Genomic DNA, 14,549 nt, shown 5'->3' with positions numbered 1-14,549 from the left:
TCCTTTCTGGCAACAACCGGACTGTGCCAGCATCTTATCATCAGCAGAATCCGCATAGGCTCCTCCGAATATACGGCATAGCAAGCACGCATAGCAAGCACTTCTACCGGATCCCCAGGTTCACATGCAACTAGCCCCGCGTTTCGTGAATCTGGGGTAAAGTTCCACTCACATCTTGCTAAACAAGGGGTGGATATAGCGGACCTTTATCCGAAGCCAGGAGGAAAAGATCATCGAAGCGTCGGATAATAATCCGAGCAAAGTCATGAAGCTCCGGTAACGCAAGGAAGTATGTTGTCATAGGATTCCCATCGTCGGTGTGACTTTGAGTATATGTAATCAATGTTCTGCAATTATGGTTGGCGTCGATTGTACGTGGAACAGGCTCCTTATTAACGCGATCGTTGGACGCAACCTCCCATCCTTTGTATGAGCCAATAGAGCTAGAAGCATCATGCCTGCGACGATATACATTCCTTCATCTCGGCCAAAGCCACCAGAGGCGTCACCTGGACTCGGCCTGGCACCGTCTGTGGCAACATCCACAACTCCTACCACGACATCCAAGCCTGATTCGGCATTACGAACAGTCGATGCATTGGTGCGCCAACGAGCTATCAACTACCCCCGGGATCACATTGTCTCGTATCCAAGATCAGGCATCGACTATGTAAACTACAATCTACAACAGCTTGATGTGTTTGCGTGGAGGGTGGCAACTCACTATGCGCAATCCATTCCAACGCGAAAGTCTTCGAAAGAGAAGCCGCGTGTTGTAGCGCTCTTAGGGCTGTCAAACCTTGAGTATCTCATCACGTTGCTGGCTTTGACAAAGCTCGGGCATACTGTCCTACTTGTGTCTACGAGAATCACGGTTGAAGCTGTTGAGTCTCTTGTGAATGCCACGTCGGCGGCCACAATCATCGCCGATAAGAAACATTTCAACACAGCCAGAGGAGTGCAGCAATTAGTCCCCTCCTTGGAGCTGCTTGACATCATTGATCGCGCGGCATTCGAGTATCCAATCGAGGCTCATGGTGATACCCAGCTTGATTCGCATCTCGATCCTGAAGTTGAGACTCACAACATCGCCTTTATCATACACTCAAGTGGTAAGTTTTCGACGAGTATCATGTCTTGTGCGACTCAATCTAACCATGCGAAAGGATCAACTGGCCACCCAAAGCCGATATACCAGCCTCACAGAGCATGTCTCGCAAACTACGCTGTGAGCATGGAGATGAAGTCATTCATTACGCTGCCGCTGTTCCACAATCATGGCATCTGTAACTTCTTTCGAGCACTATATTGTCGAAAGTCTATCCACCTTTACAACGCCGAGCTTCCCTTGACTCAAGACTACCTGCTAAAGGTCATGCAAGCACATCGCTTCGAGATCTTCTACGGTGTCCCTTATGCACTCAAGTTACTCTCAGAGTCACACAGAGGCATTAGCCTGCTTCAGGAGCTCAAGGTTGTCATGTACGGTGGCTCGGCCTGTCCAGACGATCTTGGCAACCTTCTCGTCGACAATGGGGTCAATCTCATTGGTCATTACGGGGCGTAAGTGATTCTGACGACTTTTTGTTACTTCCACTCTGACGTTAACCACAACATAGTACTGAGGTTGGGCAGCTGATGACCTCGTTCCGACCTGAGGGCGACAAGGCGTGGAACTATGTACGAGAAACGGACAACGTTTCTTCATTTCTTCGCTGGGTCCAACGAGGCCCGAATCTGTACGAATGCGTCGTCTTGGACGGTTGGCCATCCAAAGTACAATCTAATCAACCCGACGGCTCTTATGCGACGAAAGACCTGTTTCAACCGCACCCGAGCATTCCCAGAGCCTGGAAGTACATTGCTCGACTCGACGACACGATCGTTCTCGTCAATGGAGAAAAGTTCAACCCAGTGTTGATGGAAGGAAAGATTCGATCCAACAAGAGCGTCGCCGAAGCCGTCGTATTTGGCGCTGGGCGTTCGCATCTGGGACTGCTGCTTGTTCCTGCTGCGACATTGGCCGGTCGTTCTGAAGGAGAGATACTCGATATGGTTTGGCCCATCGTCACTTCAGCAAACCAGTCTGCAGATTCCTTTGCCCGGATCTCGAGAAACATGATTCGGATATTGCCACATGATTGCGCATATCCTCGGACGGACAAGGGAAGCATCATTCGCCAGGCCTTCTATAAACAATTTCAGCACGAGATTGAGGAGACGTATGACCGTGTAGATACGGTACCTGGCGAGCTGTCTCGACTCAATCTCTCAGAGCTGCAACAGTTCCTCAGCGATCTTTTAACAAGTGCCCTCCGCATGGCCAATCCGGTTGAAGCTGACGACGACTTTTTCGTCTTGGGCCTCGACTCCCTGCAAGCCATTCAGATGAGAAGTGAGATCCTGCGGAGAATTGACATCGGTGGAAACAAGCTTGGCCAGCAAGTCGTCTTTGAGCATCCAACGATCAAGAGATTGAGTAGCTTCCTCCTAAGTCTTCGCACCGGCGGAGACACGAGAGAGGAGCCATCCATCATACAGCAGATGGGGAGCTTGGTGATGAAGTATTCAGCCAAGATCCCTTCAAAGGCTACAGATGCAGCTGTTGTAAGTCTACCATTTCCCAGCAACAGACAACTGTCTAGTAGCTAATTTGCTGCTTCGTCAGGTCGTTACAGGCGCCACAGGTTCTCTAGGAGCTCATGTGGTTGCAAAACTAGCATCGCGGCCAGATATCAATCAAGTCTACTGCCTGGTTCGCGCACGCGATCCGTCTCATGGTCATCAACGAGTTGTAAGCTCGATGCTCCAGAGAAGAGTCTATCACTTACTACCACTATCTTCGCGGCGCAAGATCAAAGCCCTACCATCAGACCTGTCGGAGCCAGATCTTGGCCTCTCTCAAGAGGATTACAGGACTGTAACTGAGAACCTCACTGCAGTCGTTCACTGTGCATGGTCAGTCAACTTCAACATGCACCTTCTGAGCTTCGAAAAGGCAAACATCGCGGGTGTATGTAACCTCATTTCCCTCTGTCAATCAGCGCAGTCGCCCGCAAGTATGAACTTTTGCTCGTCCGTCAGTACATGCTCGCAGGCGACAGAGACCCCGGTGCCCGAGCGAGTTCCGGACTTTTCATGGGCTCAGAACATGGGATATGCCCAGTCCAAGTCTGTCGCTGAGCACATCTGCGCGAGAGCTGCCTCTCAAGGCGTCACGACTCGCGTGTTGCGCATCGGGCAGATCATTGGCGATACGGAGCACGGCGTCTGGAATGCTCAGGAAGCGGTGCCCATGATGCTCCAGACTGCAGTCACTATCGGGACTCTGCCAAAACTCCAGGAGACGCCATCGTGGTTACCGGTCGATGTTGTAGCAGATGCTGTCACGGACATTTCACTCTCCGGAGCAGGCAGTGTCTTTGCCAATGTCACCAATCCGCAAGTCTTCAGCTGGACAGGCGATCTTCTGCCGGCTCTGCGCAAATGCGGACTTGTCTTTGACGAAGTCGAGCCAAAAGAATGGATCAAGAGATTGCGAGGATCGAACCCCGATCCAATTGCAAACCCGCCGATCAAATTGGTAGACTTTTTCGCTTCCAAGTATGACAAGGACTCATTCAGTCCTCCCAAGCTGTTTGCTACAGATGTAGCACAATCTCTGTCACCGGCCCTGAGCAAATTTCCGAGTCTTCAGGAATCGCATGTCGCGAAATTTGTCGGCTTTCTCACCGACAGAGCATGGAACATCCCGACGTCTCCAACTAGGATTCAAAAAAGGGCGATTATCATGATAGGACCCTGTGGAACGGGAAAATCCACCATTGGAAGAGCACTCTCGCAGACGCTTGATGTTCCGTTTATCGAAGGCGACGAATTACACTCTTGTTTGTCCATCGAGAAGATGCAATCTGGTGTGAGTCTCACTGATGATGATCGCACATCATGGCTGGACCGTATCAGCCAGCGCGCGACAGATACGCTTTTCAACCTCGCTCATGATTCAGTCGTAATCAGTTGCTCCGCGCTGAAAGAAGCGTATCGCGACAAAATCCGCCTTCATTTGTCCGCACTCAAGGTAAAGGTCGTTTTCATTGACCTGCAAGCGGACAAAGAGGCTCTCGTCAAGAGACTGAAGGAGCGCCACGGGCATTATATGAGTGTAGATTTGGTCGATAGCCAGCTAGCTTCATATGAAAAGCCCAGTGGCAAGGAATATGATGTTGTTCCTATTGATGCGGAATTGGATGAGAAGACGGTGTTGATGACGGTTCGGTGGGTGTTGGATGACGCTGTTGGATGGCTCTAAAGGTCACAATGAAGGGTAAAAACGAATAGATGCTGAACAATGTCTTTTCAGAACTTAATTGAGCTTCAAATTTTCGAAGTGAGCATAAACAAATCCCTTCTACTCCTTGACATAAACCACCATTGAACCTCCCGGGTCAAAGGGGCTCCATCAGTACCAACGGTCCAGCAGGCACTATCAAAGGCCCCTGTCCCTCTTGTACAATCCTCCACCTGGAATCCGCATATCCCAGCGCATAGCGTCCGATATTCGGCGCCGTCGTGCGATAAAACGCCGCTCGAAGAGGCCCCTCCTCATCCTGATCCCAATAAAGCCTTCGCAGCCAGCCGTGAAGTCGCGGATAGTCATGGCGGATCGACTTGAGGTTGCACTGGAAGACGCTGTGATATGCCACGTCGAAGCGGGCCAGAGTCGTGTACAAGCGTACATCTGCCTCGGTGATGGAGTCTCCCAGCAGAAATGGCTTGCCGTGCCCGAGATGTTCTTCGAGTCGATCCAGTGACGCAAAGAGGGGGCGGATGTTCTCGTCGTAGGACTCTTGGGACTTGGAGAAGCCGACTTTGTACACGCCGTTATTAACCGTATCGTATACCCACTCGTTCATGGCATCAATCTCGGCTCTCAGATGTGGCGGGTAGAGACCCTTTCCAGGGCGATTGTCTTCGCGAAGGTTTTCCGGCAGAAACTCGTCGAATTCAGAGTAGAGCATGCGGATAATCTCCGAAGATTCGTTGTTGACGAGGACATCGGCCTTCTTGTCCCACAGTACTGGGACAGTGTATCGACCGGTATAGTTGGGGTCAGCCTTGAGGTAGAGATCTTTGAGCTTCTTGAAGCCGTGCAGCGGATCCTCTGGAAGCGAGCCTCCTTCGCCGCTAAAGTACCATCCCTCCGACCCCATGTGGAAGTGAACTTGGTAGAGATCGATGATGGAATCCAGTCCTTTAAGAAGCCGCACTATCATTGTTCTATGGGCCTATACTCCGTTTAAGACGTATCATACCTGGGTCAGCAAACGAACAAGAGGAGGTCCAAGTGTGTTCAGGCCCACGAACCCATGGACAGCCAGGCGAGAGATAGAGGGCATAGCGACCCCTTTCAGCAGGAAATTGAGACTCGGGATCTTTAGAGATGAAGTTTCGAAAGGTGCTATCTGGGCGAGTAAACCGGCCCTTGTCGTGATATGTCTGGTTTGTGAGATGAGTAGGTGGACAAGATGATGCTATCTCTTCCCAGGATTGATGCTTTCCACACCTGTTGAACTGACGCCATCTTATTGCGTTGCTGATGTAGGCGTACGGTCACTGCTGTCTTGCCGATAGTTTCAAGCAATATGTGAAAAGGGATCGTGAATCTTGTGGCCAGCAGTTTTTAAACCATTGGAGATATACAATCTACCTACCTATGTTCATAGAAACTGACTCTCCGGGGGTCCTTTATAACTTGTCCTCAGAAGCGATCTTCTCAGCTGAAGCCATCCTGACATGATGACCAAGCTTACAAATCTAAGAGCCACAGCGCGGGGATGGTATTTCCAAGCCTTTATCAATCACGGCTAGAGCCGTTAGAGCCGAGATTATTGTATGGGGTAGGATCCAGTCTTGCAATCATAGGCTATTCGTCAAGGAGATTCATGATATCGTTAATGTTACGGCTGTCTTGAGTTACGAATGGTTTGGGTTTGGCCAACGACTGAAACGGCCGTGTCGAGGGAATTTCCGAATGGCTGCAGTGTGCCGAGAAACTTGTGCTACGCACTCGTGATTTCACGACAATCTCACATGGTGATTGGAGGCCAGAACGAAGTTAACACAACCAAGTTGATATTTAGAAAAAGGGTTTGCGTCGTGCGAAACTGTCTACAAGAGTGAAGAATAACAGACGGCATGATGCGTCAAAGAAGCAACGACTTCCTTTTACTTCTAGGTTAGCCATCTGTATCTCCCCCCCTCTTGTAGGCACTTGCTTCTGGAATCTCCAAGGTCCTTTTCAGCTACCCACAAATCCGCCTTGCGATATCTACAATCAGAACGGCCTCAGATGCAAAGTAATCCTTGTCTTGAGGGAAAGGAAGCGTAGTCAAGGCATCAATAACTTCAGTTGTACTTGGACAGCCACAAATTACCTGATGTCTGCACTTAGACAAGCTCCGAAACTGAACTTTCAACGGTTGAATTGGTGTTGAAAGCCACACAACTCATTTTTTCGAAGTGGAAAGCCCAAGGCGGTTAGAAGACGCAGAGCCGAGCAAGCTATGCTACATATGCAGTCTGATCATGTTTGTCCATATGAAGCGAAGGCGTTGTTTCGGCCAGATTCTCACGTTGGGATGCCATTTTCTTCCGCCTACAGTTAATCCGCCGAGCCCTCATGATACCTTTACCAGCCATCCGGAGGGAAAAAGGGAGATCAGGGAGACTATTCATATTAGACTCTCTGACTTTGATAAAAACTCGCCGAGTTTAGCAGGGCCATTACAGTCTTTTCTAGAAAGTCTGTTCGTTCATCAAAGGATTTTGCCCCATACGAAGCTCATCTTTGCCGCCTCTTGATTTTCAAGTCCCAGAGTCCTTACTCAATGGATTGATGAGAGTGGGCATCTGAGGGGGCGCTCGGGAGTATGAGGGTAAGTTTTATGCCGCCATCCAGTTTACACTTCGCCCCTCTTAGGTAAAGCCGAGATGGGGTGGGTTACAGAAGTTCATGAGAATGCACGTTGACATTACCAGGTACCTCTATGGGCAAACATACCTAAGGTATCATTAGAGCCGAAAACATTCCGGTCTGCTTAAATAAAAGGAGACAATAGCAAACCGTAACTGCAAGTACTGTGGAGAGAAACCACAGCCACTTCCGCAAAGAACAGCCGTAAGAACAGCCGTAAGAACAGCCGCTGGCCATTCTTCATCAATCTATGGTAAACGCTGGCCCCAACACAGTATGCCTCAACCAGACAAAGACATTGAGGAGCATCACCGCTCATGCTCAAAGTAAGACTTGAAAAAGAGATGATATGAAGAGAGAGGTCGGGAGATAACAATCTTAGAGTGCACATGCAAAGGCTACTGACCTATCATCTCGGCATGACGAGTTGTCAACTGTTCTGAAGCTTGGGAATCTGTTCCGTTGCCTCTCTTCCAGAATGTCAGTTAAGACTAATGATGCAGATGTTCATTCTGACTTCCCTAGTAGACGCCAAAATCTGGTATCCTGCCGCAAACGGGAACTTGTCCCTGCCTTGGCTTGTCAATCTGTATCTATAACGGCAATATTCACGGAGGCTAAGTTAAGGCTACACGTAAGCTTAATGACTTAGTTGAAAGCACAATCAACTCTAAGGACGCCTTCTGATTCTCTGATACGCCATCGTGGTTCGGTTGAGCACATAGAATTTAGGGGCTGAAACTTTGCAACGCCTCAACAAAATGCATCACATCCTTCACAATGTCCAACGCGCATATAAAGGAGAGAGATCCCCCTGCTGTCCGCAATCTGATTCACCTACTCTCACTCCATCGTTTGACACACTCACATCTGTTTACAAGCTGAACTTCATTCTGCTCTTGTCAACAGATATCCGCCTCTGTATCAAGTCGAGACTTCAGAGTCGAGTACCTTCACCATCTCTTTGCTGCCCCTCGAGACAAGCACCACGTCTTCACCATGGGCAACGTCGTCTCCGGTCGAAGAGTCGAGTCGCGGCAAGGCCAGCCGCGAGACGCAGAGGAGCACCGCCGTGCTCCCAGACCACAACGTCCAGGACACCAAGAGCCTGGTCACCAGGGCGTGGCAGCTCACCCTCGGGAATTGCAGCCCCTCGTCACTGGGGTCTGTCGGTACCACGCCAGAGCAGTCTGTCCCAGAGGGCATCTCTGTCGGTTGGTACACGGAAACGAGAACGAGGCAGCGCTCGCGGACCCGGAGAGCCTCGACGTGCAGCACGACCTGGACAATCGTCGCGACACGTTGCCAGTACAGCCGGCGCGGCATGTTCCACCCCTGCCTCGTTTCCTGCCCCAAGCTCAGGATGAGCAGCCTCGCATCGGCTTGCAGCGTTACCGCAACGTACGTGCGCGGGCGTCGAGAGTGGTCGAGCCTCGACGGCGGCTGGTTCCCCGGGACATGGAAGGACATCTCTTCCCAGAGCCACCAGGCTATTTCCTTCCGCGTCCCAGAAAGCCGACAGGAGGACCATGCTGGGCTTGGGCTCTGGGGTGCTGTGACATGGGAAAGGACTGCAAACTTTCCCATAAGAAGAAGGGAAAGCCAGGAGACGCCCAAGAGGCCACAACGGTACGTTTCACCACCTCTCAGGCAACATTGGCTAACATGAGAATGTACCAGGACGAGCTCCTCGACGCCGGTGGCCTCTATGAACTCGGAGGGGCCTGGGTCAGGTTCGACGCTGGAGCATTGGTTTCGAAAGTTGCCTTTGCTTCCGACTTCTCTGCCGTCGAGATCCGGAATCTTCCACAGGGCAGCACCGTCGCATTTGTCCAGGAGTTGCTGGAGGATGTGGGCATGCCTACACAGGGGCTTGATATAGCCCTCTTCGAGCAGCCGGTGTGCAAGCGGTACAATGCCATTGTCAAGGCCGAGGATTCGATGTTCGCCAAAACAGCCAGCAGCAAGCTGGCCACATACATCACCTACCGGGGCCTCCAGGCATTTCCCGTTCCCCCGGCTTTGCCAGCAAGCCAGAGCCCCCAGGTCGACTGTCGTGTGGTACACTGCTCCTGGGCCCGGCCGACGCGAAGTGCCAAGCTGCTCTTCAGTACCGAGAACGCTGCAAACGAGCTGCTGAAGAGGGCCATGGACGGAACGTTGATGGTGCTCGGAAGCAGAGTGCAGGCGAGCGTTGAGGGCTCCCAGGACAGACGGATAGTGCAACTCACCGGACTTCTCGATACAGCGGAAGCGCCAGACGTCGTGGCAGCTATTCCAGAGTCTGATCGTCCTCTCAAGGTCTTGGTCAAGGTTGCCGATCACGCTTGCGACCTAGAGTACAACGCCTCGGTTGTCAAGACGATGTTGCAGCGGTTTGGTCCCGTCACGCGCTGGGTGCTGCCTCCAAGCAACGATACCCAGCGATTCCATGCGTACGGCCTCTTCCAAGAGGAGTCAATGGCAAGAAACGCCGCCGCTGCTTTGCACGAGAAGCTTCTGCCCTTTGGAAAGGCAACGACGCTTTCGGTTTCCATCGTGGCATCGGTCAAGTTCAAGCTCCTGGATCAAATCTACAAGTGGATACGGTCGAGGATCGTTGCACAGCAGCCATTCTGGGAGCGGGAGCAGACCTATTTCCATGAAGGTCGTCCCGAGGGGCATTTCCGATGTCTGAGGCTTGAAGGCGAGGACCATGATTCCGTGGCTCGAGCGAGACACTTCGTCGAGAAAGCCATGAGCGGAGACATTGTGAGACTCGAGGCGAAAGACGTCCGGTTCTGCAGTCTCTTTGCTCAAGATATGCCCACCGGCGTACTGGGGACTTTGGAATGGGCCTGCAATGTGCTCATTGTGCCCGACTTGCGCAGGTCGCTCTTCCGCATCTACGGAGATGACGAACTGGACCAAGAGACTGTCGAGACAATCGCGACAGCACTCCAGAAGAGGGTTCCTGAGAGCCACGCCATCGACCTCAACGGCGTTGACTTCAAGTGGGCATCGTCGGGCGGGTTCAAGTATCTCAACTCGCAGCTGACGCAGGACGCAGTGTTGAGAGTCTCAGCAGAGGGTCCCCAGCTCGTCATCACGGGGCCCAAAGCGGACTACAACAGGGCCATGGCCATCATCGGCCGCAAGATGACTGCGTCCCGCCAGAAGGATCCCACTTCCGGCTTGAACTGTCCGGCGTGCTTCTGCGAGCCTGAAGAGCCCGTTCGCATGTCCTGTGGTCATGTCTACTGTGGCCCTTGCTTCGTTCGTTGCTGTGAGGCTGAAATGAGGGCATCGAAAGAGTTTCAGATTCGCTGCCCGACAGATACTGACCGTGGGGGTCTTTGTGGAAAGGCTTTCTCCCTTACGGAGCTTCAGGAGTCTCTTCCGTCGGGGCTTTTTGAGCAAGTCCTCAAAAAGTCCTTTGAGTCCTACGTCAGCCGTCGTCCGGCCGAGCTCGCGTACTGCGCAACTCCCGACTGTGACCAGGTATATCGGATTCTCCCCCCTGACTCCGACCATCCCGGCATCTTTACATGCAACAAGTGTCTGAGATCTGTCTGCACAATCTGCCAGGATCCGCACCCGGAAGGGCCTTGTACTGGCCTCGAACGCGATCCCAACAGTGTGCTTGACAAGAAGACAAAGAGGCAACTTGGCATCAAAGACTGTCCGAGATGCTCGCGCATGATGGAGAAGTCTGACGGGTGCGACCACATGATATGCGGCTGCGGAGCTCACGTCTGCTGGGTATGTCTTTCATCCTTTGACACGAGTGCAGAATGCTACAACCATCTGCAGAGGGTCCATAGGGGGATATACTTTCACTAGGGAGACGACTGTCTGAATTTGGCTCGGGGTACACGATGCAATGGCACACTGGTATAAATAAGCCTGGCGTTGGTGGAACATGGATGTCTCAATCTCTGGCAAGCAATGGTTTTTCTCTAGTTGGTTACTGGTATACCCGACAATGTATTTACTGTTCTGTGTAGGAACTGCTGGCTTTTTGGCAGAAGGCAGTTGGTCTTGAAAAGGGCTGCAAAGAGCTCTTCTTTGCGATTTTCTGGCAATATGCGACCCTAGTGAGATTGAATGATGCGTTTCTTGCCAAGTCAAGCGTTGGCTGTTTGCCTGTCACTTTGCACACCTTCGGTTTATTAGTAGAACACGGCATGCGAACTTCAGCTCCTGGGACTTGACTCGCTCTTCAACTACCGAGACTTCTAGAAGACAAACGACCAGTATTGGTCCACCCAATACCATGGACAAAGATCAAGAATGCGATAAACTCATCGGTCAATCGATCAATCGATCTCTTTGCTATCTGAAGTCGACCAGTCATGGCCATTACACCGTGATGGCGTGATCTCGCATCAAAGGTAACAACCATTGACCCCGATACCAAACAAATTTTCAAAGCCAAGCAGCAGCCGAGAAATCCTCAAGAGAGCGAATCAATAGTCTAGGGGGTGGTCGCTCGCTAGTGACTACCGAGAGCCAAAACCAAGTTTCTTCAGGGCGTCAGTTTGTGTCTCCTGACTCGCGTGGTTCACCATCTCAGTAGCAGGCCTCATGTAATGTGACCCCCTCTCTTTGAGACTGCTCTTAAGATGATCTCGCCCTTGTTAAAGGTGCCGAAATCTTATCGTCTCAGACATATAGGGCTACGTAAAGGAATACGATGATGGCGTGGGAGAAAAAGAAAGAAGAAAAAGGCTTCGATTTTGGCATCGGGTGGCGTTGCGGCGGTGTTAAGACTATTTCCATCGAGGTGCTACCTTAAATGACCTATACACCCTAGTCTAACATAACCTATGCTCTACTTTTCTAATTTTTTTACTATATTAAAAAACCTTATATAACCTATACTTCTTATAATTTAATTAGCTAAAATTTTTAAAAAGTAAAGTATAGGTTATATTAGCTTTTATACTAAAGTTAAATACCTTTTTAATATATTAACTATTTATCTTTTCTTTTTTTAATATATAACCTTTAATATTAATAACTTTTATAATATTATAATATTTTAATATATTCTTAATATATTCTTAACTTATTTTATATATATTATTATACTATATATATTAATTATATTAAAGTAGTATAATACTTATATTTATTATAAAGCTAAATAACTAGCTAATAATAATAAAGCTAGCAGTATATATTAAAAAAAACTAGTGCTATTTAAATATAAAGTAAAATCTATTAATATATTTATAATATATTTATAATATATTATAAAAAGCTAATATATTTATATTTTAAAAAATTAGTAAAATTATCCTTTTATTTAAAAAAGTGTTTTATTATATATTTATAAGTAGTAAGAACCTTTATTTTAATATAAGGTATTACTTATAACTTATATATATTAATAATATATTAATATTATATTACTAATATATTACTTAAAATTAACCTTTTTTATATACTTTAAACTTTAAGAACTATATTATTTATAGCTATTATAGCACTTTTAAAAAAGTATAAAAAGAGACTGCTAATAATTAAAAAGTATTAAATACTATAAGTATTATTAACTTTTTACTAATATATTTAAAATATATTATTAATATATTATAAAGTACTATTATAATATAATAAGGGCCCTTAATAATAATAAAGGTCTTATACCTTTACTTATAATACTTATAAAAGCACTACCTAGCTATAATATTTTATAATACTTAAGCTTTAATATTAATAGTTTAAACCTCTTTTTTTATAAAAGCAGTAGTAAAAGCTATACTTAAGGCAAGGTATTTTTTATTAATATATTATTAATATATTATATTTTATTACTAATATATTTACTTTTTAAGTAAATTATTATATTATAAAAAAGGATACTAGCCTTAATACTAAGGCTAAGTATAAATATTATTAAGGCTAGCTAAATAATAATAAATAAATAAGGCTAATAAATTAATAATATATTATAAATTAAATATTAATATATTATTTTAATATATTTACTTAAGTTTATAATATATACTTATACTATTTAAAAATACTTTTAATAGCTAGTTTAAAATATTTTAATTAATATATTTAATAATAAGGAGAGTAAAAAAGTAAAGAAAAATAAAAAAAAGGTTATAAAAAAGTAATTTATTATTAATAAATTATAAATATATTATAATTTAATATTAAAGTTATATTTTATAAAGCTAATACTAATTTAGTAAATACTTTTTTAATACTTTTTAAATATATTATTATATTAAAAGTTTATATATTTATATAAAAATTATATATAATAGTAAAAGATATTTATAAAACTATAATATATAAGTAATATATTTAGTATATATTATAAATTATTACCTTATATATATAATATTTATATTAAAAGTATAAATATATATATTAAGAATATATTATAAATATATTATAAAGAACTATAAGGTTTTTATAAGTATTATATACTTAATATATTACTTATATATTACTACTGCCTTATAAATTATTATTTTATTTTATTACTTTAAAGGCTATTTAATACTCTAGCTTTTAAACCTTTAGTACTAGAATATTTTATTAAAGTTATAAGTTAAAATCCTCCTTTTATAAGGCTAAATAACTATATAATTATTAGCTTTAGTTATAATATATTTATAATAAGTATATAATATATTACCTTCTCCTTATATTTAGCATACTTAATAAGGTTAATTATAAATAAGTAAAGATAGCTAATAGTAATAAAAATAAAAACTTAAGCTTATTAATACTTATTAAAAGTGTAGTTATAATCTCTTTTTACTTTAATATAATAAAATACTTTTATATATATTACTAGCCTATAATATATTAATAATATATTACTAATTTATTATAAATATATTATAAATATATATACTTTTATTAATTAGTATTTTTAAATTAGCCTTATAAAAATATATTATAATATAATATATAAATACTATAAAAAGTTATAATTTTACTTATATAAAGCTTATTAAGATTTTATTATATATTCTTATAATAATATATTAATAATATATTATAAAGGTATTATTAAAATAAGTAAAAGGCTATATAAACTTACTTTTAAATTATTATTATTAATATTATATAATAGCTATTTATATTATAAAAAGCCTTATAAAAGACCTTTATATAATTAATATAACTTTTATAAGTATTTTATTATTTTTTAATTATATTAAAAAAAGTAAAGTATAGCCTGCTTATAATAATAACTTAAGCCTTATTATTAACCTATCCCTTAAATTTTAAATAAGCTATAAGAAATTAATAAAGTATTACTAATATATTATTAATATATTTTAATAAAAAGTATTAACCTGCCTTAATTTACTTTAAAAAAGCTATATAATTATAAGTAATTATATATTTTAATAAGCCTTTTATAATATAGAAAAATAAGCTAATACCTCTTTTTTTATTATTAATTTTATATATTATAGTTTTTAAAAAGAAATTAATATATTAATAATATATTTAACACTATAATAATAATAAAACTATACTTAGCTTATATATAAAGTAAATATAGTAAAGTTAAATACTATACTTTATATTCATTCCAGTAAAGAAACAACCCCGCCCC

At 44.1% G+C, this 14,549-nt stretch overlaps 3 protein-coding genes across 3 annotated transcripts; 2 read left to right on the top strand and 1 right to left on the bottom strand.

Moving 5' to 3' along the window:
• Positions 1–454: 454 nt before the first annotated feature.
• On the top strand, positions 455–4,309 carry TRIREDRAFT_71072 (uncharacterized protein; the record flags this gene model as incomplete). The annotated part of the gene is made up of 4 exons (XM_006969915.1): positions 455–1,112; positions 1,167–1,563; positions 1,620–2,607; positions 2,669–4,309. The coding sequence occupies 4 exons, from the start codon at positions 455–457 to the stop codon at positions 4,307–4,309; spliced, it is 3,684 nt and encodes a 1,227-aa protein (XP_006969977.1).
• A 136-nt stretch (positions 4,310–4,445) lies between these two features.
• On the bottom strand, positions 4,446–5,581 carry TRIREDRAFT_112633 (uncharacterized protein; the record flags this gene model as incomplete). Its single annotated transcript, XM_006969907.1, has 3 exons — positions 4,446–5,285; positions 5,365–5,496; positions 5,564–5,581. The coding sequence occupies 3 exons, from the start codon at positions 5,579–5,581 to the stop codon at positions 4,446–4,448; spliced, it is 990 nt and encodes a 329-aa protein (XP_006969969.1).
• Positions 5,582–8,644: 3,063 nt separating this feature from the next.
• Positions 8,645–10,795, top strand: TRIREDRAFT_71077 (uncharacterized protein; the record flags this gene model as incomplete). The annotated part of the gene is made up of 2 exons (XM_006969914.1): positions 8,645–9,955; positions 10,133–10,795. The coding sequence occupies 2 exons, from the start codon at positions 8,645–8,647 to the stop codon at positions 10,793–10,795; spliced, it is 1,974 nt and encodes a 657-aa protein (XP_006969976.1).
• Positions 10,796–14,549: the final 3,754 nt, after the last annotated feature.

The sequence above is a fragment of the Trichoderma reesei genome, assembly GCF_000167675.1.
Source record: "Trichoderma reesei QM6a unplaced genomic scaffold TRIREscaffold_50, whole genome shotgun sequence".
Classification (NCBI taxonomy): Eukaryota; Fungi; Ascomycota; class Sordariomycetes; order Hypocreales; family Hypocreaceae; genus Trichoderma; species Trichoderma reesei.
Note: the sequence above shows the minus strand (reverse complement) of the source record. Positions and strands in the feature narration are given on the sequence as shown.